We start from the raw sequence: 25,664 nt of genomic DNA, 5'->3' as shown, positions 1-25,664 counted from the left end.
TTTTATCCATATACAGTTCATATCTTTGCTTTTCTTCCTGTCACTTTGTTGCTACCTTGTGCTGGTTTAAAGAGAGTAAAACAGGTCCTATTCAGGCTGCGTTATATATTTTCTGAGTCCGTTGGTACACCACACAACAAAACACTACACATTACTTTACTGCACATTTAGCCAAAAGGGAAAATGCAGTGGCATGCATTATAGATCCCCTGGCATCACCCACAGATTTGTAATTCTTTGCTCTTCATCTCCACTCTCCATCATGTTGTTCCTTTTGCTCGGTCTCCTCACAGAGGATTTATGGGCTTTGATTGTTGGCTCCTCATTTCCCATGGCATTGCTGCTAAACTGCTGTTGATTTTTTTTTTCATGGTGCTGAGTAGCATTCTGTTCTCAGACAGAGAGAGGCATTGATTAGTGCTACATACTGAGCACAGAGGAACCCAGACCCATGTGATTTAGTTACTGACTGGCCCTTAAAACTGGCATCAAAACAGCTGCAATCAAATTATTCAACTCCTATTGAAAATGAGGGTAATTAGGAAAGTGTACAAACTTTCAGTTGTTTGCTATAAACCAATCAAACAAGAACAATTTAAACAGCTTAACACAATTACGAGGGATCTTCAAAGATTTTCTGCACTTTTATATTTTGGTTAGAAATATAAAAGTGAGAGACTGAGAGAGAGCTTATAGTCCGGTTTTGCAGGCGGCACGGTGGCTCAGTGGGTAGCACTGTCGCCTCACAGCAAGAAGGTCCTTGGTTTGATCCCCAGGTGGGGTGGTCCGGGTCCTTTCTGTGTGGAGTTTGCATGTTCTCCCCGTGTCTGTTTGGGTTTCCTCCGGGACCCACAGTCCAAAGACTTGCATGTCAGGTGGATTGGAGATACAAAATTATCCATGACTGTGTTCTATATAACCTTGTGAACTGATGAATCTTGTGTGAGTAACTATCGTTTCTGTCATTGATGGAACCAGAGTGTGTAAAACATTAAAATCCTAATACATAAATAAATATAGTTCGGATTTAGCGCCATCTGATTTCCACCTTTTGGACTCTCAAGAAAGCTTTAAGGGGAAGAAGATTCTCATATGATGATGATGTGAAAGCAGCAGTGTACCCATGGCTACACGCTCAACCAAAAAAAGGTTTTTGAAATTCTTAAGAGTTTTAAAAAGTGCAGAAACTTTTTGAAGAACCCTCGTAATACAAACAGTGGTTCCTCCAAATTCAACACAAAATGCCACTTATAATGCCTGATGCAGTCTCAGAATTATTCAACCCCCTGAACAAAAGTTATCACATTTGCAAATCAGGTGTTGCAAATCAAAGGTTTTCTTAGTTGCACAAGGTGTGCTTGAGGTAAAAGGCATCAAATATCTGAACTGGTGAGGGGTTTGTTGACTGTAAGTTTGCAGGTTTATTGAAGGATAGCTACACTACCTGGGCGTGGAAAAAGAGGAAACTATTACCGGCTGAGTTGGGTGGTCAAAAACCCTCAAATGCCTGCAAAAGACCTGCAGCAAGATTTGTTGACAGCAGGCACTGAGGTTTCAGTTCTCACTGTGTAATCTGTGTAATTTCAGCATGACGCTTGATTACATTCACTGCATATAAATTCACCTTGTGTCAACCTTGATCAACGTTTAATGCTAATTATTTTTTTCCCCTCCTGTAGGTTGCTGTGCTTCATGGACAACAGTGATCTCCCCTGTGTGAACCTACCCACAGTGCAAATCACAGCCACATCCTGTCCCACCTCGACAGATTCACCTTGACTGTTTCACCTTGACTCACCACTCGTGTTCCCTCATCTTCTCATTCCTGGACTTCTCCACCGCAGTGCCAACTTTTTACCATCTGGTCCCTAAAAGAGCTGGGATGATGCCAGACCTGCGCACCTCCATTACCCATATAAGCCAGGGCTAATCAGCAGCGCCTCCACGCACCCCTTCACACTTTGGCCGGCGAGATGAGCGACAGGAGCTGGGTGTGTCTGAGCCCAGCCGAGTTCTCCCAGCTGCAGCAGTACAGCGAGTGTGAGTAATGGATATGTCAGTCACAAAACAAAGCTACATTTACGGCTCACGTCTGAGTGTTTAGTTCCAACGTATAGCTCATGTCTGACTGATTTGTTAAGTTGTTCATGTTCGCTTTTTAAGGTGGCCGTTCTCCAGAATCTCAGTTACATCCACAATTCTCTACAGTGCTGTGCAAAAGTATTTGCCCCCACCCGATTTCTTCTATTTTAGCTCATTTGTCACATTTCAGTGTTTCAGATTCTCCAGCTAATTTTAATATAAGATAAAGACAACACAAGTAAACACAAAATGCAGCTTTTAAATGATCATTAGGTTATTAAATAAAAACACTTATTTAAAACCTACATCACTAGTGAAAAAAAGTAATTGCCTTATATTTGGCATGAATTTTTTTTTCACATTTTTTTGTTTCCCCCAATCAAGTTGTATTCAAATACCCGATTACAATTCACCTCTACTGCTGCAGACCTCCACTCCTGACCAAGAAGGGGCACAACCATCACACGCCTCCTCTGAGACATGAGCAGTACCAACCGCTTCTTTTATATTAGGATGCGTTTTACACCTGGAGAGTCACGCACCAATCTCCATTATTATTATTATTATTATACCCCCGTCTCTGTGCAGGCATCATTGATCAGCCAGTAGACACTGTAATTGCAGTCCAGCCATTGTCCTGCATCTTACAGACACACAGCTAATCATGAGTCTCTGTAGGCACCGGCTGATAGGAGATGTAAATTACTTTGTAAAAGGTTTTTATGAGTGAAAAACACAAAGAATTATTTAATTCTAGTAGAAATGATTTTACTGACTATTTTTTGGTAAATATAAACACATTTAGAATTTGATTTCTCTTAATAATTTTGTTTGAGAAGCTAAAACCCTTGACATGACGCGAACATGACACGAATGCAGCAGACAGAGTTAGGTGGAAATGCTTTACTCTGAATATACACCGATCAGCCATAACATTAAAACCACCTCATTGTTGTACACACATTGTCCATTTTATCAGCTTCACTTACCATATAGAAGCACTTTGTAGTTCTACAATTACTGACTGTTGTCCATCTATTTCTCTGCATGCTTTGTTACCCCCCCGCCCCCCCACCTTCATGCTGTTCTTCAATGGTCAGGACTCTCCCAGGACCACTACAGAGCAGGTATTATTTGGGTGGTGGATCATTCTCAGCACTGCAGTGACACTGACATGGTGGTGGTGTGTTAGTGTGTGTTGTGCTGGTATGAGTGGATAAGACACAGCAGCGCTGCTGGAGTTTTTAAACATCTCACTGTCACTGCTGGACTGAGAATAGTCCACCAACCAAAAATATATCCATCCAACAGCACCCTGTGGGCAGTGTCCTGTGACCACTGATAAAGGTCTAGAAGATGACCAGCTCAAACAGCAGCAATAGATGAGCGATCGTCTCTGACTTGGTGGTTCAAGTGGACCAACTAGGTAGGAGTGTCTAATAGAGTGGACAGTGAGTGGACACGGTATTTAAAAACTCCATTAGCACTGCTGTGTCTGATCCACTCATACCAGCACAACACACACTAACACACCACCACCATGTCAGTGTCACTGCAGTGCTGAGAATGATCCACCACCTAAATAATACCTGCTCTGTGGTGGTCCTGTGTATGTAACAATAGCTGTATATTCTCCTTATTTTTCCAACCCTAAGTTTTGGAAAGGAGTCAAAGGTTCTCCTGATTTCTTGCACGAGACATTTTTAATACTGTTAAAATGATTACACAGGCTGTGGTTGGAGGCACTTTAGGATTAAACAATGTTTTCAGTATATATTTATGTTATAGTAGACAAATGAAAGTACCTTTTACTGTCAGATTACATTAATATTATGCCTTTGGGATGGTGGGCTTTCTGTTACAGTGTATTGGCTGAACTATTAATGGCATAATAGCCATCAGCAATACAAAAAGCAATTAAATAAAGTATGCTGTTCTTCTCAGCTTCACTCTAATTTGCAGCTCTTGCATGTCTTTGTGAATTGAGTGTTTGCACTGTGTGAGGGTATGTGAGTGTGTATATTTGGGTGAGGTGTGGTTGTTCGGCTTGGTGCTGAAGACTGGCTGGTTTTGACACTGTGGTGTTAATAATAAGTTTATTTATGTTTCTGTCATAAGCTGCTAATGTAAGCCTCACTTATACAATTATAAAATGACTTGTGGTTTGTAGGTTAAATGTTTTTCTATAAATTAATTTTGTCCTTTCAAAATATGTTAAAGTATTTAAAACAGCTTTTATTGTTACCTTCAAACCTTTAATTATTTAATCTAGAGATGGGACGATCGATCGGCTACGAATCGGTATCGGCCGATTTTTAATCAAAATATGCTATCGGCGATCGGCGATATTTCCTAAAAGTAGCCGATCCGATCGTGTGATATATAAAGACCATGTTAACTTAACAGCTCAGTGGATTGATCCAGACTTTGAGCTACGAAGCACCAACCATCACATCACCATTCATCAACAATCGTACAGAAACCATCGTGAAAGCTCTTACGATATAATTTTGCTGATTGTAATATTTACTTTAAAAAGATAATTCAACCCGGTCACATCTGAGTCGATTCTATCAGCACGTTATATAAACTCCTGGTTCACTTTGGTAAATCGTAAGCGGTTCTTACTTGTGATGTAGATGAGAACAGAAGACGTTACAGAGCCAATCCGAGGCAAAAGTTTATTCATTACGAAATTCGTTAGTTCAGGATCATCTGCTGAACTTTTAGAAAACGTTTAGCTCCTTAGACGGAACGAGTCTGACTCGGTTACAGATCTGTGGTAATAGCAGTTTAATTAAGCTTTTTAATGTAAGAGAGTCACACAAAATGTTCTGTTGTAGCTGGTGTTTATTTAAAACCACGACATTTAATTAATAACAGTAAACACGGAGAGATAACTGAGAAGAGAAACTTACGCTTCACATAAAAACGAATCAACTCATGAATCAATGAATCACTTATAGCGATACTGTGAACAAAGCGTGTCTTCTAAAGGCACAAACACACACACACACGCGCGCGCGCTGCTCCGGTTTATCTTTACTGTGAGGCTCTTTTTAAGTTTATTTACTGCCAATCACCCCCCCACCCCCCGATCGGAATCGGCTATCGGCCGATGTCCCTGAAAGGAGATCGGAATCGGTGCCAAAAACCCCGATCGGTCCATCTCTAATTTAATCTATTCTTTAATTCCCTATTTTCTCCCAATGAAGTTGTATCCAATTACCCGATTACAATTTGTGTCTACTGCCGCAGACCTCCACCCCTGACCGAGGAGGGTCACAATCCTCACATGCCGTCTCCGACATATGTGCAGTTCCAACCACTTCTTTTCACCTGTACAAGGCGGCTTGATATTGGGATGTGTTTCGCGGACAGAAAGTCACGCACCAATCTCCATTATTATTATTATCCCCTGTCTATGCCTGTGCAGGCACCATTGATCAGCGAGTATATTGTGTAATCGCAGTAGTTATGAGGAAACCCTGTCCAGCCATTGTCCCGCATCTTACAGACACACAGACAATCGTGAGTCTCTGTAGGCACCGGCTGATAGCAGATGTAAATTACTTTGTAAAGGTTTTTTAAAATTGTTGTTTTAAACACAAAATTTTAAATAGTAAAAACTGTATTTATTTTTGTGAATGCCAGTATGTTGTGGGGCATACACACTGATACGTGTTTTCATCTTTTCTCAAGCAAGAATTTTTTGTTATTATATAAATTAAATGAATGAATTAGCAGGATGTTCGTCAGTGCCCACATTTTGTTCCACATCTATTTTTTCCTCTGATATTTCATCAAAATAGATTATTTGAATATAACAAATATGAAACCACACTAACAGCTCATAAATTTCAGACTTAGTCAATCCCAGTTTTGTATCATTGTTTCCTATTACGCTAACCGCAAGTTTGCTTTGTTGAGGGGGACCATGATGAATGAAGATTATTTTTGATCTTGTACATGAGAGGACTTGGTTAGGTTTTGTTTTTACTCATTAAATACTTAATTTAGTAAGCAGTCGGGCATTCTGACTAAACCAGCTTTTCAGTTTGGAGGGGAAAGACCTAACACCCACTAGCTAAATACTGAAACTTTAGATTTATTAGTCATTCTGTTTTAATTTGGCTCAAAAGAAACCATCGTGTTACTGTAATAAACATACTGATCAGCAATAACATTAAAACCACCTCCTTGTTTCTACACTCAGTGTTCATTTTATCAGCTTCACTTACCATATAGAAGCACTTTGTAGTTCCACAATTACTGACTGTAGTCTATCTGTTTCTGCATACTCCCAGGACCACCACAGAGCAGGTATTATTTAGGTGGTGGATCATTCTCAGCACTCCAGTGACAATGACATTCTGGTGGTGTGTTAGTGTATGTTAGTGTATATTTATATGTAATAAAATGTATATGATTGTATTTAAAGTAATTAACATGGATCTAAATCATCTTTCTAACACGCAGATTCTTCTAAGAAGCTGAAGGATGTTTTGGAGGAATTTCATGGAAACGGTGTGCTCTCCAAATATAACCCAGAGCAGGTAAATCTTTCATGTCCTTCATGATTGAAGACAAACAGGGCATACAGGCTCTGACATGACAGAGCAGTGTAATTCTGACCCTGTGCCATTACAGGAGATGCTTAGTCACATCGCACTCAGTAGTCATATTGCACTTCAGTGACACTATACGGCTCACACATTAGGATGCTCTAAAAAGGCTAGATAGAACAGATAGAATTATAATTTGCTTTGTATCACTATTACATTTCTTACCATTACGTTTTTTACCACCTTGACATAAATATTACCCCCTGTCTGGCGTCTGGGATTGGCGCCGCTGGTCGTGACCCAGAACTTTAGCTGGATCAATACAGAATAACCCAGGTGCAGTCTGGGGATGTGCTGTCAGTGTCTGTGTTATGTCATCTGTGAGGTAGTACTTCACTCACCTTCAGTGCAGGAGGCAGGAGTTTTTAAACACATACACCAATCAGCCATAACATTAAAACCACCTCCTTGTTTCTACACTCACTGTCCATTTTATCAGCTCCACTTACCATATAGAAGCAATTTATAGTTCTACAATTACTGTCTGTAATCCATCTGTTTCTCTACATACTGTTTAAGCCTGTTTTCACCCTGTCTTCAATGGTCAGGACCCCCACAGGACCACCACAGAGCAGGTATTATTTAGGTGGTGGATGATTCTCAGCAGTGCAGTGACACTGACATGGTGGTGGTGTGTTAGTGTGTGTTGTGCTGGTATGAGTGGATCAGACACAGCAGCGCTGCTGGAGTTTTTAAATACTGTGTCCACTTACTGTCCACTCTATTAGACACTCCTACCTAGTTGGTCCACCTTGTAGATGTAAAGTCAGAGACGATCGCTCATCTATTGCTGCTGTTTGAGTTGGTCATCTTCTAGACCTTCATCAGTGGTCACAGGGCGCTGCCTACAGGGCACTGTTGGCTGGATATTTTTGGTTGGTGGACTTTTCTCAGTCCAGCAATGACAGTGAGGTGTTTAAAAACTCCATCAACATTGCTGTGTCTTATCCACTCATACCAGCACAACACACACTAACACACCACCACCATGTCAGTGTCACTGCAGTGCTGAGAATGATCCACCACCTAAATAATACCTACTCTGTGGTGGTTCTGAGAGAGTCCTGACCATTGAAGAACAGCATGAAAGGGGCTAACAAAGCATGTAGAGAACTGTAACTGTAGATTACAAAGTGCTAAAATGGACAGTGAGTGTAGAAACAAGGAGGTGGATTTAATGTTATGGCTGATCAGTGTATGATGTTATGACAAAACCAGATTTACACACTGAAGAAAGTGTAGAGCAAATGTTTAAACACTTACTGTGAAATTTTGTTAAGCTTCTAAATTAAAGCTTAAAATATCAGCGTTTGTTAAGCTTTTATACAGTATTAACTTAAATATTGCCATTTTCTGCATGCACTTTCTCTATCCTGTATATGCCAAACAGAAGCAAGATGTTCTTAACCAAGTAAGCCAACAATCTGTGGGTTTGCATGCTCTGTGGTTCAGTGTGTCATGTACAAACATAGTACATAATAATACAGTGCCACACTCATTTTTGTCTAATCACTGGGTAATGCCCAGGTTGTACCATCAACTAAATGTTAAAGGTCACAGCCAATGCTTTTTTGTGTGTCTGCCATGTGACTAACTCCATTTTTTGTCTGGATTTATTTTCTCTGTACACTCTGTGCACATACTGTACATTGATTTGCTGTATTTTACATTTTGTAGTCTTTGTAACATATGTAAGGTACTTCCCGAACAAGTAAATAACATCAGGTGTACATGGTATATGGTCTTTCCCTTCGCACCAGTCCAAGGCAAATAACTGAGGCAAATTTACAACCTCTTAAATTTTTATATCCCCTCTACTATAATTCACTCACATACAGTGTATCACAAAAGTGAGTACACCCCTCACATTTCTGCAAATATTTCATTATATCTTTTCATGGGACAACACTATAGACATGAAATTTGGATATAACTTAGAGTAGTCAGTGTACAGCTTGTATAGCAGTGTAGATTTACTGTCTTCTGAAAATAACTCAACACACAGCCATTAATATCTAAATAGCTGGCAACATAAGTGAGTACACCCCACAGTGAACATGTCCAAATTGTGCCCAAATGTGTCGTTGTCCCTCCCTGGTGTCATGTGTCAAGGTCCCAGGTGTAAATGGGGAGCAGGGCTGTTAAATTTGGTGTTTTGGGTACAATTCTCTAATACTGGCCACTGGATATTCAACATGGCACCTCATGGCAAAGAACTCTCTGAGGATGTGAGAAATAGAATTGTTGCTCTCCACAAAGATGGCCTGGGCTATAAGAAGATTGCTAACACCCTGAAACTGAGCTACAGCATGGTGGCCAAGGTCATACAGCGGTTTTCCAGGACAGGTTCCACTCGGAACAGGCTTCGCCATGGTCGACCAAAGAAGTTGAGTCCATGTGTTCGGCGTCATATCCAGAGGTTGGCTTTAAAAAATAGACACATGAATGCTGCCAGCATTGCTGCAGAGGTTGAAGACGTGGGAGGTCAGCCTGTCAGTGCTCAGACCATACGCCACACACTGCATCAACTCGGTCTGCATGGTCGTCATCCCAGAAGGAAGCTAACGCACAAGAAAGCCCGCAAACAGTTTGCTGAAGACAAGCAGTCCAAGAACATGGATTACTGGAATGCCCTGTGGTCTGACGAGACCAAGATAAACTTGTTTGGCTCAGATGGTGTCCAGCATGTGTGGCGGCGCCCTGGTGAGAAGTACCAAGACAACTGTATCTTGCCTACAGTCAAGCATGGTGGTGGTAGCATCATGGTCTTGGGCTGCATGAGTGTTGCTGGCACTGGGGAGCTGCAGTTCATTGAGGGAAACATGAATTCCAACATGTACTGTGACATTCTGAAACAGAGCATGATCCCCTCCCTTCGAAAACTGGGCCTCATTGCAGTTTTCCAACAGGATAACGACCCCAAACACAACCTCCAAGATGACAACTGCCTTGCTGAGGAAGCTGAAGGTAAAGGTGATGGACTAAACCCAATTGAGCACCTGTGGCGCATCCTCAAGTGGAAGGTGGAGGAGTTCAAGGTGTCTAACATCCACCAGCTCCGTGATGTCATCATGGAGGAGTGGAAGAGGATTCCAGTAGCAACCTGTGCAGCTCTGGTGAATTCCATGCCCAGGAGGGTTAAGGCAGTGCTGGATAATAATGGTGGTCACACAAAATATTGACACTTTGGGCACAATTTGGACATGTTCACTGTGGGGTGTACTCACTTATGTTGCCAGCTATATAGACATTAATGGCTGTGTGTTGAGTTATTTTCAGAAGACAGTAAATCTACACTGCTATACAAGCTGTACACTGACTACTCTAAGTTATATCCAAGTTTTATTTCTATAGTGTTGTCCCATGAAAAGATATAATAAAATATTTGCAGAAATGTGAGGGGTGTACTCACTTTTGTGATACACTGTACATTGGTTGAGCGATTATGTGAAAGGACAGTCTTTACATATGCCCAAAGGAAGTCTGTTTTATTTCCCCTGGGCTGTTATGCATCGTCCTTTCTCTCATTTCTGTCTGTCTCTTATAGCCTATCGACTACGAGGGCTTTCAGCTCTTCATGACCACCTACTTAGAGAATGACATCCCTGAGGAACTGTGCCAACACCTCTTTACATCATTTAAGAGTAAGACTGGAGAAAGCGGGTTCCCTGATGGCCCCCACTCCGGAACAGCTCTGCTTGGTAATATTTTTTACCTCTAAACTCTATATAATAAAACCTTCTGGGATCCATTTGTCCTCACTAAACCTCACTAAACAATCTTATTTCAAGATAATGCCATTTAATGTTTATTTAGACCCTATTTCATACACTACAGCTTACTTTCTACATTTCTTAGACTGTTGTGACTCAGTGGTTACATTACAGGGCTAGTGACAGGAAGGTTGCAGGTTCAGGACCCACCATAGCCAGGCTGCCACTGTTGGGCTCTTAAGAAAGGCCACTAATCCTCAGTTCTTAGATGTCAATTTCAAGTTACTTTGGATGATGGTTACTTTGGATGCTTTTGCACTAATACTTGTTTATACTGCCATGTTGATACTTCATCCAATTATTGATAGACCTAAACATGCCATTGGTCTGTTCCTTTTTCTTTAGCCCCTTACACTCAAAATGTAGGTAATTGCAAGTGCTCAGGTGGCACAGTAGTAAAATATGTTAGCCCACCAGACAGGGTGCTAAACAAAACAACGGTTTACCTCATAACTGCTGCATTTGTGGCCTCTGCTGGCTGATTGATGGTGCCCGCACTATGGGACGATTATGAGGGGATGATGGGGATTGGTGTGTGGCTTCTTGTGTGCAAAACGGATCCCCGTATGAACTCGCCTCATACAGGTGAAATCATGGGCCAGTACTGCTGCGTGTCGGAGGTGACGAAATACCATTTACCTTCTATGGTGGAGGAGATGTGGAAGATGTGATCGTATAATGGGGACTCAATTATTCTGAAGTCTGAAGCTCTGCTGGTGGCTACTGGAGCAGTGCTGGTGCACAACTAAGCAATAGAAAAACACAGAGAAAAAGGCGAGAACAAAGCGAGACTCCCAACAAAACAAAGCCTATCACTCATGTAAACAGAGAGACGTGTGCAGACTAGTGGGCAATTACTGAACTACTGGCATTGGTACGCTTTTCGATGGAATTTTAAACAATCGGACCGGACATTTGGTTTTCCAGATATTTAAATCTGAAATCCGTTAAATGGAGGTCTGTTAATTTGAGGTTCCACTGTATAGGTAATTACTAGCCTACCCTTACCAGTAACATCTCGCTTTACTATTTTTACACATGCAGCGGTCACACTGTAATTTAGTGTTGCACCAATTTACACATTAACAGTTCCTCTTGTGGTGACTAAATTAAATCGAACCAACGTGAACTGGCTGCTTAAAACTGTCCCTAAGTATGAGTAAGCAAATTCATTAATCAGTCCGTGTTGCCCTGTGATGGACCTGTGACATATTGTTGACAAATGAACCAGGTTGCTGCTTTAACTCATTGGCTTACAACTGTACAAGGATGTGTACACATGCATTTAAATTAAGAAACCTACTCACACACCCAAATACTTGCTACGTGATTATGATCATTTACTCTGTCAGGTCACATGTTGAGAGATTTCAGCTGTTTGCTGCTGGCTTGCTATAGAAAAATCTGCTCTGCTCGGTGGCACTGCCATCTCATATTTCTCATAAAATGTATTAAGACTCCCAAGTCCAAGAAGCCAGATGGATGGATCATGCCCAGTTCCAGGCTGAAAGGCTTTAGTTTAGTAGAACACCTTCTGGTAAAGCAGAGTTAAAGCATCACAGACTTCCCTCCATTACGACTTTCAGGCATTAGTAGAGAATATACAGAGAATATACAGAGACGCTCAGTAGTGCCATCTATTGCCTGCTGTTCACATCAATAATGACACCAAGCTAATTCTCCAACAGCATATATTGTATACTATTGTATATTTCTAAAATAAAGTCACATGTAGAAAGTTATGTCAGAGTTGTTGTTGTACAAACTCCCACAGTTATTGTTAATTTAGATGCATTACATTTTCTTTAAATCAGCAGGAACACTTTGTGAGATGTTTGGGTTTGTCGGTCCTGGTTGCTGTTTAGTTGCTTTGAGACGGTCTGTTGTTCCAATAAATTTAACTTGACTTGACATGATCTGAGATACAGATTTTTTATAAAACGATTGATATTAAGTTTAAGGTAAGTTACAGATATTGAGTTCAGGGTAACTTTAAGATTTAAGTACATAAAATATTATATGAGGTTCATTAGTATTTAAGAATTCAATTAGCTGGGCAATTTTTAATTTATACCTCCTGTCACACTCATGTCAGTGTCAAAATATGATCTTTCCCTCTTTGGTCTTAGGGTTAAATGTAATTTTGATCTACGTGTCCTAGAATACAATGTCTGATAATAATAAGAACATAAGTGAAACTTATTGTTACACATACCAGATTCAAATGACCCCCCCCCCCCCCCCCCCCCCCCCCCACCCCCAATCTTCCGAAGTGAATCTGCAGCATCTGTACAGCATCCGCACACATTATGTTTTTACACTTATTTATTCAGGGTTTTCCTTTAATTTGCCTCCTGTCTGCCCACATACTATACAATTTAGCACAAGTCTTTATGTTGTTTAGTAGTATGCACTGTTACCCATTTTAAGCACATTAAATTACTCTCATTGTAACTATTTACCTCTGAAAATGTTCCATATGTAAACAGTACAAACCCACAATGTGTCCTGTTATGAGCTAATAAACAAAGAGGCAAAACGATGTTTTAATATAAATAAACAATAAAAATAATATTAAAAGACTAAAAATTATAATGTTAGAGTTCCTTACCTCAGTTTCATTTTACATTACAATGATTAGCTGTGGGGTACAATTGTATTGGCCCCATGCTGAAAGCAGTCAATAAAAAATGACGTCAAGATGTTTAGTAAACATTGTTTACAGTACTGGCGCCACTACAAATAGGAAGGCAATAGGGATGTAACGATACACTCTACCCACGATGCGATACAATTCACGATACTGGTAAATGTTTTATTTATCTAAATAATGAATGCCCTTTTATTTCTGAGGAAGGTACAAACTATGCAAAACAATGCTGCACGTTTCCCTTTTTGTGTAAAAACAAATCCCACATTATATAAATAAATGAATAATACAAATAAAGTATCCTCACATAAATACATTTGGCTGGAAAATCCCATACAACTCTGTGTAATGATGTCAACCAGGCGAGGTGAATAGCTCCAGTACCCTCTGCTGTTTAAAGTAAATATCGATTCATTTTACATGAATTACCGATTCGAATCGTGGCACGTGCACCGATTTTTAACTGCCTTGTGGTGCATCGTTACATCCCTAGAAGGCAACATAATAAATCAAGTTGACAATTTAATACAAGGTTCATTTTTAATTGAAAAAGTGAATTAAAAATGAATTGGTGAACATGGATTGGGCTTTGAAAGATCGTCGTGCATATTTCTATTTAATGCAGTGAATGTCACTGGTGAGTCCGTGTTGGATTATTACAAGGTGTTTTATTGTGGTGATAAGGCACAGAAAGCATTGAGTTTCCCTGCTCTGAAATGTTGTTTTAAATGTGTTATTACATCATATACTGCTCGACAACTTTGGATTTGTAATGTTATGCTCTGTAACAAGGTAATATACCAGTTGTGTGAGATCAAATACCATTATTGGTGGTGTCACAATTCCAGTTTCCAATTTTTCCAACTGCTAATGTTATTGTGTACATTTGTGACTTTGTTGATGGGGGCTTTCTGTGCCAGAGATACTGAATGTGACTCTAAAATCACTGGTAATACTGCTCATTGTAATGCTTCACTTTAACATTGTGACATTCAGTCAGGTATGCTATTATAAATAGAACTACGATTATACCTTTAACAGGTTTTATTTTTGAGCTGTTCCACTGCAAATTAATACACATCCAGCCAATCAGAAGTATGCATTGTTCATGTCCATGATATAAAACCATTAACCAACATGTTAGTACTATTAGTGCTTATTTTGTGATATTTACTCACTTTTTCCTTCATTCATGCCAAGCACATTTCTTTCTGTCCTCTTTAACTTCATGTGTCTGCAGAACCCAAGTCGATTGATGCAGGTATCTCTATACAGACAGAAGTGGCCTGCGCCCCCATAACAGGTATCAGAGTGTACAGTGTGACCTGAAAGCCATGTCCAGGTGCTGCTCTGTACTCCAGAGATACCACATCCCTTCATTGCCATGTTGCCTTTCAGTGTCTGGCAGATGTGCTAAAGAACTATGTAATGCATTATAGATGTTTTTGTTTGTTTCTTTTTGTTGAAAGCAGGGGTTCTTAAGCTGGAAATGGGACTACTGGGAGAAGGGGGGGTTAGATGTTGTTTGCGAGCTTTATGTGAGTCTGTTATTTGTAATACTATTTCAGTTGTCTGTAGAAGGAATGGGGTCACAAAAGTAGTACTGTAATTTACCATTGTACAGGATAGAAATATTGTAGGGAAAATATTATTGCTATCCTATTCTACAATACAGAAAAATTTATATGATGATCATGCCCCACTTTTTCCATAATAGTTTAAGAACCCCTGCTCTAAAGCTTTTATGTTAGCATTGTTATTGTGCTTTTAGTTCATCTTGCAGAGTGAATTACTCACTGACTAATGTACACATACAAGGTACGCTATAAATCTATGTGGCTATTGCTGTGGTGACAAAAAAAAAGCTTCATTATTTTTCTGCTTTCCCTAAACAGCCCTCTTACTGTCCCTACCTGCACAGCTCTCGCAGCAACAGGTTGAATTACCTCCCCTTGTAAGCATTTCCTGTTGTTTCCTGCCCTTGGTAACCCAGCTGTCATCTCTGTTTGTTTTTTCTTGCTCACAGGGATGAATGGGAAGAGTATTTTGAGTGCAATGGTGAGACATTCATCGGAACACTCATCTGGCATTGTGCCAGGCTCAGGTGCCACCACCTCACCATGTTCCTCCCGCTCCTCGTCAGAGCGCTCAGGCACGGGGAATCACACTCCTCATCGCTCACCTAGTGCCCAGTACAAAAACCCAGCGGGTAGCAGCAGCAACGCTCTGGCACCAACCAACAGTGCCAGCTCCCCTCGAATCTCCCAAGGTTAGAATAAGCACACAAATGCAAGACATTTTTTGTTAGAAATGTTATATTACTGCTGTGGTAGAAGGAACTAAATGCATATAACCAACATTGGGAGGAATACTTACACCGATCAGCCATAACATTAAAACCACCTCCTTGTTTCTACACTCACTGTCCGTTTTATCAGCTCCACTTACCATATAGAAGCACTTTGTAGTTCTACAATTACTGACTGTAGTCCATCTATTTCTCTACATACCTTTTTAGCCTGCTTTCACCCTGTTCTTCAATTGTCAGGACCACCACAGAGCAGGTATTATTTGGGTGGTGGATGATTCTCAGCACTGCAGTGACACTGACATGGTGGTGGTGTGTTAGTGTGTGTTGTGCTGGTATGAGTGGATCAGACACAGCAGCGCTGCTGGAGTTTTTTAATACCGTGTCCACTCACTGTCCACTCTATTAGACACTCCTACCTATTTGGTCCACCTTGTAGATGTAAAGTCAGAGACGATCGCTCATCTATTGCTGCTGTTTGAGTTGGTTATCTTCTAATCTAGACCTTCATCAGTGGCTGTTGGCTGGATGTTTTTGGTTGGTGGACTATTCTCAGTCCAGCAGTGACAGTGAGATAGTGGTCCTGTGGGGGTCCTTACCATTGAAGAACAGCATGAAAGGGGGCTATGCATGCAGAGAAACTGATGGAGTACACTCAGTAATTGTAGAACTACAAAGTGCTTTGGCATTTAGGAGACGCTTTAATTCAAAGTCACTTACAGTACTGTGACAGTATATTGTCTTCGCAATAGAGGGTTAAGGGCCTTGCTCAAGGGCCCAACAGTGGCAACCTGGCAGTGGTGGGGCTTGAACCAGGGACCTTTCGATTACTAGTCCACTTCCTTATCCACTAGGCTACAAATGGCAACATATTCAGTGAGGAATTTCTTTACAAAAGTTTAAAATACAATTCTTTACAAAAGATTAAAATAATTAAAATACATATAAATATGAGTAGTTTTGGACAACATTTAAAAATATGTTTTAGGAAAGATATTTGTAAGTACCTCCAACAACCTCTCTTACCCAAAAAGGAATCAAAAAGGCAGTTAAAATCTGCTTATAGGAAGACATTGTTTAGTAAAAAAGAATAAAAGTATTAAAGACATGCTTTCTCAAATCTGTTACATTTGTATGTATATGTTTATTTATTACTACCTATACATCAGTGGCGATTTCTCTAAGACTGCAAGGGAAGCTCAGCTTCCCCTAAAATGTCCAAAATTAAATGGTCAAATATGTACAGTTGTGTTAACATTTCATTGACTACAAATGCGTTAGAACACGTTCATCTCGAAGACGAGTTCGTTCAGAATCAGCTAATTATCACAAATCGACTCGATTTTCTTAACTTAACTCATACATTCCCATAGCGTCAATGCATTTGCCCGCAGAAGCTGAGCGTCTCTTCACTTCTATGGGACTGCGTTGAGGTTGTTTTTTTTATGCTCCGAAACTCGCCGGTCATTGGAGAAATGCCTCGATTTTGTCCCGCCCCTGGACGCTGAGCGTCTCTGGGGGTGAATGGAGCTGTGGGCGGGTCTGGACACTGAGCTTCTGCAAGATGATTAGAGGATCAGTGGAAAGGCTGAATCCCGTTTTGATTGACAGCTCGTTTGAGCGCTACACCGTCACTTCTCAAACTCAAACTCAAAAGAAGCTTTATTGGCATGACAAATAGGGACATTCGTATTGCCAAAGCAATACACTTCATTAGTCACTTAATCACTGGGAGCTTCAGTCCCATCGCGGATTTTGCGAGTGAAGTCGAAAGACAAACTGCAACCCATTTCAGGCCATTTTCTTGTAAAAGGAACAGAGGGCAGAATTTATGTGTAAATAAATTGACAAATTTTATGATGTAAGTCGACAATGAGCTTCCCCTCTTTGAAAGACCAGCAGCCGCCACTGCTATACATTGTGTGGGTGACCACCTTAATTCTCAATTGCTTAGACAGTATACTGTCACAGTACAATTTTGTTCTGAGTGGAATATGTTTATTTATAAACACTCTTGTAGCACTTTTATATTTTGGTTGGAAACGGTTAGATAGGGAGGAGTAGTAATTAGTCGTGTCTTAGAGACTGAGCAAAAGCTCATAGTCCAGATTTAGTGCCATCCGATTTTCACCTTTTTGGACCTTCAAAGAAGCTTTAAGGGGAAGAAGAATTTCATGTGATGATGATGTGAAAGCAGTGGTGCATCAGTGGCTACACGCTCGATCAAATTTTTTTTACTGATCATTAAAACGTTGGTACAATGCTGGAAAAAATGCATAGGAAGGTGAACGTGTAGAAAAGTGATGTATTTGTGATGGATTGGCGCCCTCTTTAGGGTGTGTTACTGCATTGTACCCAGAAATGAAACAACATATAACACTTAGTCCACTCAGTCCAGGATATCTGTTGTGGTATATCATTTTTCAAAACGTGCCACATGTTGTCAATAGAAGACAGGAATGTACTGCAGGCAGGTGGCACACCCAGCTTTTAATGTTGTATGGTAAACAGTTTACAGTATGGAATATGGTCTTACTTATTTACTTACTTTCTGTTGTGTTTTATCACCCCTGTTCAAGATAATAAATATAAAGACACAATGGATGTTTGTTGCCAAGTAAGAAACAGAACATTAATGATTTGGAGATAAAATCATCTCCTTAAAACTTTAATCGTAACATGATCATTGTTATCCTTAGAGCTAAGTCAATCAGACAAGAGAGTTTCTCTAAAGAGAAGTCCATCCCCTCAGAAGAGTTCCACCATGTCCTCTCCACTAGTCGTCTTCCTGAAGGACATAGTATGTTACCTGTCTCTGCTGGAGCGAGGGACCCCAGAGGACAAGCTAGAGTGTGAGTACCGGATTTAGGTTTGGTAATGCAGTCCTCATTCCTTATTCCATTATTAATAAGGACACATTTAAGCTAAAAAAAAATTTCAAAGTACCCACATTTTGTTCTTCTTTTTGTTCTGTTCAAACAATGCATCAATATAAACACAAAATGAAATATATTTAATTAATGAAAATGGTGGTAATCTGGTCCCACTGTGGTTTACAAAATGTAACGTAAAGCCTAGATGTAACATAAAGCCTCCAGAAGTGGGCGTTTGTGTACTTGCATGTCATTGGACTGTGGGAGGAAACCGTAGCACCCGGTGGAAACCCAAGCAGACACGGAGAGAACATGCAAACTCCACACAGAAATCGAACCCAGGACCTTCTTGCTGTGAGGTGACAGTGCTATCCATTAAGTCATACACTATATGAACAAAAGTACTGGGACACACCTCTTAATAAGTTTTTTTTAGTCCCATTACCACAGATGTATAAAAGCAAACACCTAGCCATGCAGACTGCCTCACATACATTTGTAAAAGAATGGGTCATTCATATGTAGGTTCGTTTGTAAAATTTCTACCCTCCTAGATATTCCACAATCAACTGTGAGTGGCATCAGCTCTGTCAGCTCAATCTTCCATGCATTTCTGAATACGCCTTTGTGTCAATGTGTGGAAATTACTAGTATAAATCTATATAAGATTCAAAGCTAAGCACATATGAGGTGGCAGAAGGACCCAAATTCCATTCCAAATACCCATGTGACAAAAAATCCCTGAAGATTAAAATCAACATTGAATCAACTTTGTGTGGAATTGATTCTGAAGTTCAGAGAGTCTCTTATTTTCATTTGTGTTTTCAACCTTTTTGGACATGCGCCCCCTTTCGTGTGCCGACCTCAAACGTTGTGTAAAACATGACGTTAAAATCCTAAAACAAACTAATAAACATTTATTTAGCAGAAGCCTTTATCCAAAGCGACTTACATTACAGTATACAGTCTGAGCAATTGAGGGTTAAGGGCCTTGCTCAAGGGCCCAACAGCAGCAACCTGGCAGTGGTGATGCTTGAACCAGCGACCTTCTGATTACTAGTCCAGTACCTTAACCACTAGGCTACAGCTTGCCACAGGCTGAAAAGCAGACTTATTCTACTTCTATATCTATTTTTGGCTTAAAAGAAGCTTATCATAACTTCTGCTCTCTATGTAAGAACACTAGGAGGAAAGTACCATATCACACATATCAGTTTCTGTCCTCACCTAGTACTGGCCCCCCTTATCTCAGCTGACTTCCGGACCTAATTTCTCCTGACCATGATTAAAACAAACATCAGTCCTTTTAGTTTGAGCAGAAAAACATATACTGACTGTGCTACTAATTTTGTAACAGTTTAAAAGATGAGTTTATTTACGTCTCATTCTTTTTTTTCTCTGTCACACTTCAGTTATGTTCCGGCTCTATGACACAGACGGAAACGGCCTCTTGGACAGCTCAGTAAGTATCTACACTTCTTCAGTTCTGGATTACAGGAAGCTGCAGTAACAGTATATCTGTTTTATCACTGGATTGTGTCATCAGGGCTATTTTATTACATAACTTTCACTTTTATTTTTAAACTCAGTCACTTGAGAGTCAGTTGATTGTGTTTTTGGATTGAAGTAGATAGAAAGTCTTACAGAGAACAAGTCCTGTGCTGGTTGTAGTCTGTATAATGATTGTATTACTGTTAGATATCAGCTTTAGTGTACAGGACATACATTATATAACTTCTTTATGATTATTTTCTCAGGAACTTGATCGTATCATCAACCAGATGGTCCATGTAGCAGAATATCTGGAATGGGATTCAACAGAGCTGCGGCCGGTAAGCTCCAACTCAGCACTGTATGTGGAGTGCATGTTTGCTAGTGAAATAATCCATCATATTTTTATCTAATGTCAATCATTTGTAGCAAATGGAGAATTACTAGGGACAAGAATTTGTACTTCTTTGTACCAAGACACTTCTTTGTACTTAATATATAGTAAGCTATTATAAGGTCACTGTGTTTAATTTTTTACATTTCTTTTGTCATTTTAGTCTGCAGAATAGGATCTTAGGACCTTACTTGTTAAATTAATTTTACATTAATATATACGCATGGGATTAACAGAAATCTATACAGCGACACAATCTCTTCTACTTTTTATCTCTATATTCCCTCCTTGCTGCTGCCCTTATAGACACTTTATAGTATTTACTCACATAACAAAAGCTGATTTCCTATATAAGTAATACACACCAAATAAGTGCACAGTTTGCAATTCTATTTAATTATTTTATTTTAAAAATCTTAAAATGTGTCCATTTGTTTGGAGCACTAACTCTAAAATATACTGTGACCAAATGTTACTGTATTAGCAGGTTTATCTGTTGATATGTGCTAACATGACTTAAATAATGCACTTTTATTACCAACACAAGACTAAAATAGCACTGATTATATTAATTTTAAAACTAAAAAAAGAAACCATATAACATAAACAGTAATGTTCCAACTACATTAGTTTTACATGTCTAGTTTATTACCCCACATCTTTATTATCTAACAAGATGTGTCAGATTATGCCAAAATGCTAATGAATATGTGAAGATCCAAAGTGTTTAGTACCATACATTGTATTAAAATTTTTGTAAATGGTATTTTTGGTTGTAGATTCTAAAGGAGATGATGGAGGAGATTGACTATGATCGGGATGGAACAGTAACACTAGAGGAGTGGATCAGAGGAGGAATGACCACTATACCCCTTTTGGTATTGCTGGGAATGGAGACGGTGAGTCAGGATTCCTGTGTGTGTGTGTGTGTGTGTGTGTGTGCATGCGGTTTGAAGTTTTAGCATTAGTATATAAGTGATACTATAATAATGTGTTCTTTCACAATCATTTACTTTCAGAATGTACAAGAAGACGGGCAGCATGTGTGGAGACTAAAGCACTTCAACAAGCCAGCGTACTGCAACTACTGTCACACTATGCTGTTAGGAGTTCGAAAACAAGGCCTTTGCTGCTCACGTAAGCATCTGATAGCAACAGATTCATGCACCATAGAATGGTCAGGTGGCGCAGCGGTAAAAAAACACTCTAGCACACCAGAGCTGACATTTCAAACTCGTCGGTTCGAAACTTAGCTCTGATATCCAGCTGGGCTGGGTGACTGTATGAACAACGTTTGGCTGTTGTTTATCCAGGGAGGGAAATGGCGGATAGTGACCTCATAACTGATGCAATTACCTGGTGAAAAGGTGAAAAGATGCAGTCAGAGGGGGCGTGTGTCAGTTCGCTCTCCTCAATCGGGGCAGGGGTCAGCACCAGTAGAAAGGAAGCATAACACAATTGGGTAAAAATGCGCTAAAGATCAAAAAGGGAGAAAATGCATTAAAAATGTTTTAGCCCACAGTAGTGCTGCATTATTTAAACAAAGGAAGTATATTTCTATACATTTTTTGCCATTTATCTACCAATATATTTAAACAAACTGGTCAAACATGTTTAATTGTATCCAGTATGTTTGGCCACTTGATGGCAATGTAGTCTAGATGTTTCAAATCTGTGAGTACACAAGGCCTGTTTGGGGCACAAGATAATGATGTTTAAAAATTAAATGAAAATGAAATTAATGTTTACCAAGCCAAGATAACAGTAATTATAGGAATGAATAACTGATCAGATATCATTTTACAGCATTTTGTTATAGGTCATATTGTGATATATACTTCTCCTTATGTACACTCTCTTCTTTTTTACATTTCTGACAGTATGCAAGTACACAGTCCATGAGCGCTGTGTGTCCAAAGACATTGCTGCCTGCATCAGCACCTATGCCAAGTCTCGCAGACACACTAACGTGAGTAGTTCGGGACCCACTATTCTCTCATTTTTGCTTTTACAGTCTGGCACAGTTCGCATATGGAATTGACTCTTTGCAGGCCTTTAAATATATTTTACACTCCAAAATGGATCTGTAAGTATGCAAACAGCAAGTGCAGAGATTTGTTAGTCATCTGTGAACCTGCTTAATTTATTATAGCTTAAATTGTGTAATTGTATGTAATTAATTTGTTATATACTTATTTAACTGTCGGTAATTACAGGTTTTACCTGAAGGCACACTAGACTAATAGAACTTGCTGCCGTATTTTATTAAACATATGAAATAAAATGTGATGGTACATATAATACTGTACAACATTTTCATATTATATATTTTAATGATTCTCACCTTTTACTTAAACTGCTATGCTGATTATTCAATTTGTAATTAAAATAAACATTGTATTCAAAATAATACAGTAATGTCAAATAAAAACATATTACCTAGTGATTTTGACTTTTGGTCCCCACTGTAGCTCAGGAAAATGTAGATATTAAGTTTGACACACATCCTAAACTAAAAGATCCTCCCTCTCCTATTTTAAGGCTATGCAGCATGTCTGGATGGAGGGAAATTCACCAACCAAATGTGATCGATGTCACCGAAGTATCAAATGCTATCAGGGACTTACAGGCCTTCATTGTGTTTGGTGTCAAATCACTGTAAGTAAACATCACTGTCAGGTGGCTTTGAGGATAGATAGGTTTGCTTTTTGCTTGAAAGTGTGTATGTATTACCAGTGAAAATCTCCACTGATCAAAATATTTTACACAGGGATTATTTATAATATTGTTCTATTTTATGTATTTCAGTGTGACTTTTAATGTTGCACCCCTCAGCCCTAAGGGTGCCTTCAAAGATGTGCAAGCTACTCCATGCCATTGGCACTAACACACCAATATGTCTTGACTCATGCTTGTAACAATCAGTATGGTCCTTTTTTCTCCTTGGCCCAGAAAACATGATGTTCATTATTTACAAAAATAAATAAGTGGTTAGATTTACTACAGAAGCATGTCAGTTTTTTTATGCATTTTCTCTTTTTTTCTCCCGATTTTAGCGCGTCCAAATTTTACCCAATTGCATAATGCTTCCTCTTCACTGGAGCTGACCCCCACTCCGATTAAGGAGAGCGAGACTGTCACATGCCCCCTCCGACACGAGTGCAGCTGTCTGCATCTTTTCACCTTGATCAGCATTATTCCTTGACTCTCAGTTATGAAGAGTCCCTATCCAGCTTATTTTACGCTATGAACAACAGCCAATCGTTGTTCATGCAGCTGCCCAGCCGAGCCGGATGGCAGAGCTGAGATTCGATACGATGTATTCGAAATCCCAGCTCTGGTGTGCTAGCGTGTTGTACCGCTGCGCCACCTGAGCAGCAGCATGTCAGTTTTAATGCAATGCTGATTAAGGGATCAAAGATCACTGGCATTGTGTATTAGTTTTTGCCGTTGTTTTTACACAAATTTCTCATAATTATCTGGATCTGATAGTAATGTTATTCCTAAATTCCCTGCAAATGTGTATTGAGAAACATTGTTTAGCTGTCTTACATTGCCCCGTACCAATTTTTTCAGAATGTCTTGCAGGTATCTAATTAGTATGAGGATTAGTATGTATTTACAAAAGTTGCTAGAGAGCAACAGATATCAATTATTGTGCTGTTTGCAATTTAGTAATTGTAAAAGAGTTTGCAAATCAATGCTATCTGGTTTTATTTATTTATTTTGTCCTAACTATTTTTGATATTTTTGCTTTAAAAGCACACAGTTGTAATGCCTACTTTCTCCTCTTGGCGGCATAATTTCCTTTACTATACGTACGTTACGACGTTTAAAGCTAATAATCAGTTATTCTAATAAATATAATTTTATCATTGTGTTTATTTCCAAATAACAACTACATTGTAATATTTATGTTATGCTTGTAAGGTGGTACTTAATGTGGCATTTAGGTACTGATAAGAATAAGAATTTAGGGTAATACCATGCTGTTTTTATTAGCATATATCATTGCTAAGTATGTGGTTCTTTGTGTTTTATTGGCAGCTACATAACAAGTGTGCATCACATGTGAAGTCAGACTGTGATGGTGGGGCATTGAAGGACCATACCCTATTGCCATCTTATATTTGCCCTGTTGTACTGGTCAGTCCAATGCTCTGTCAGCTTACCGATATGCCTAAGTGTAGTTTTTAACCAGTTTACAAGTTACAAAGTTCACCAAATACTTGTCGATTGTGATATTGTGTCTCTGGTCCTGTGCAGGACCGTCACTCTGTAGTAAAAAGAGGAGAGGGTGAGTCGTCCCCGAGTACCAGTCCTGATGATTCCACCCAGTGCTTCAAGTTCACAGGAGATGGTCAAGCCCTGCAGGTCAGCAAACTTAGTGCTAGTGTTTTCATTTCATTATTAAAGTGGATGGCACAGTGACTCAGTGGGTAGCACTGTCGCCCCACTGCAAGAAGGTCCTGGGTTCGATCCCTAAGTCCGGGTCCTTTCTGTGTGGAATTCGAATGTTCTTCCTGTGGCTGCATGGGTTTCTTCCGGGAGCTAATAGTTTTAAGTGAATTGGAGGTACGAGATACAAAATTGTCCATGACTGTGTTTGGCAAAGACTTGAACTGATGAATCTTGTGTAACCAGTAATTACCTGTTCTGTCATGAATGTAACCAAAGTGTGTTTGTTTTATTAGGATTTTAACGTCATGTTTTACACACTGGTTACATTCATAAAAGAAACGGTAGTTACTTGTTACGCAAGATTCATCAGTTCAAGTCTTTGTCAAATACAGTCATGGACAATGTAGTATCTCCAATTCACCTCACTTGCATGTCTTTGGACTGTGGGAGGAAACCAGAGCTCCCGGAGGAAACCCACGCAGACATGGGGAGAACATGCAAACCCCACACAGAAAGGACCCGGACCAGGACCCGGACCGCCCCACCTGGGGATCGAACCCAGGACCTTCTTGCTGTGAGGCGACAGTGCTACCCACTGAGCCACCGTGCCGCCAACCAAAGTGTGTAAAACATGATGTTAAAATCCTAAGATTTAATTAAAATGAACATTATTAAAGTCACTAACAAAGCAATTATCACTGTCAAGTTTTTATTTAATTAACAGTAATGACAATAAGATGAAGTAAAAAAAAAAAAAAGGGAATGTAAAAAACCCAAGAAGTAAACATTCTGCTTCTAGGAACACAAAGCAGTATTATGCATATTTTTAAAATAATAGTAGCTTTTATAGCACCAGGGCCTGGGGATCTTGTGTTGAACCTCCCCTCCAGTTACTGTCTGTAAAATATATAAATGTATTAATAGATTTAGATAATGAAAGTGGCTCACACCAGCACCGCAGACCTCACTCCCACTGAAAGTGGCTGTCCTTGTATTGGAAACATTGACACTCTCAACTCCTGCACCTTGCTGTAGACTCCCACCAGCCATACCAACAACAACATCTC

General features: G+C 39.7%; 1 protein-coding gene across 3 annotated transcripts in view; it reads left to right on the top strand.

The window, feature by feature from the left end:
* The window catches only part of LOC134323869 (diacylglycerol kinase beta), a 144,129-nt gene that overhangs the window by 37,702 nt on the left and 80,763 nt on the right, over nt 1–25,664 (top strand). For 2 of the 3 annotated variants that reach the window (XM_063005430.1, XM_063005429.1), the window contains exons 2-15: nt 1,680–2,040; nt 6,562–6,638; nt 8,098–8,118; nt 10,255–10,408; nt 15,157–15,399; nt 18,138–18,290; nt 19,724–19,773; nt 20,069–20,143; nt 20,976–21,095; nt 21,216–21,333; nt 22,077–22,165; nt 22,738–22,854; nt 24,244–24,342; nt 24,463–24,570. In XM_063005430.1, the coding sequence (XP_062861500.1) occupies nt 1,974–2,040; nt 6,562–6,638; nt 8,098–8,118; nt 10,255–10,408; nt 15,157–15,399; nt 18,138–18,290; nt 19,724–19,773; nt 20,069–20,143; nt 20,976–21,095; nt 21,216–21,333; nt 22,077–22,165; nt 22,738–22,854; nt 24,244–24,342; nt 24,463–24,570 (1,491 nt within the window). In that variant the 5' untranslated portion in view covers nt 1,680–1,973. The remainder of the gene's footprint in view (nt 1–1,679; nt 2,041–6,561; nt 6,639–8,097; nt 8,119–10,254; nt 10,409–15,156; nt 15,400–18,137; nt 18,291–19,723; nt 19,774–20,068; nt 20,144–20,975; nt 21,096–21,215; nt 21,334–22,076; nt 22,166–22,737; nt 22,855–24,243; nt 24,343–24,462; nt 24,571–25,664) is intronic. The other variant, XM_063005431.1, reaches the window with a different exon arrangement.

This window comes from Trichomycterus rosablanca, chromosome 12, assembly GCF_030014385.1.
Source record: "Trichomycterus rosablanca isolate fTriRos1 chromosome 12, fTriRos1.hap1, whole genome shotgun sequence".
NCBI classification, from domain to species: domain Eukaryota; kingdom Metazoa; phylum Chordata; class Actinopteri; order Siluriformes; family Trichomycteridae; genus Trichomycterus; species Trichomycterus rosablanca.
Note: the sequence above shows the minus strand (reverse complement) of the source record. Positions and strands in the feature narration are given on the sequence as shown.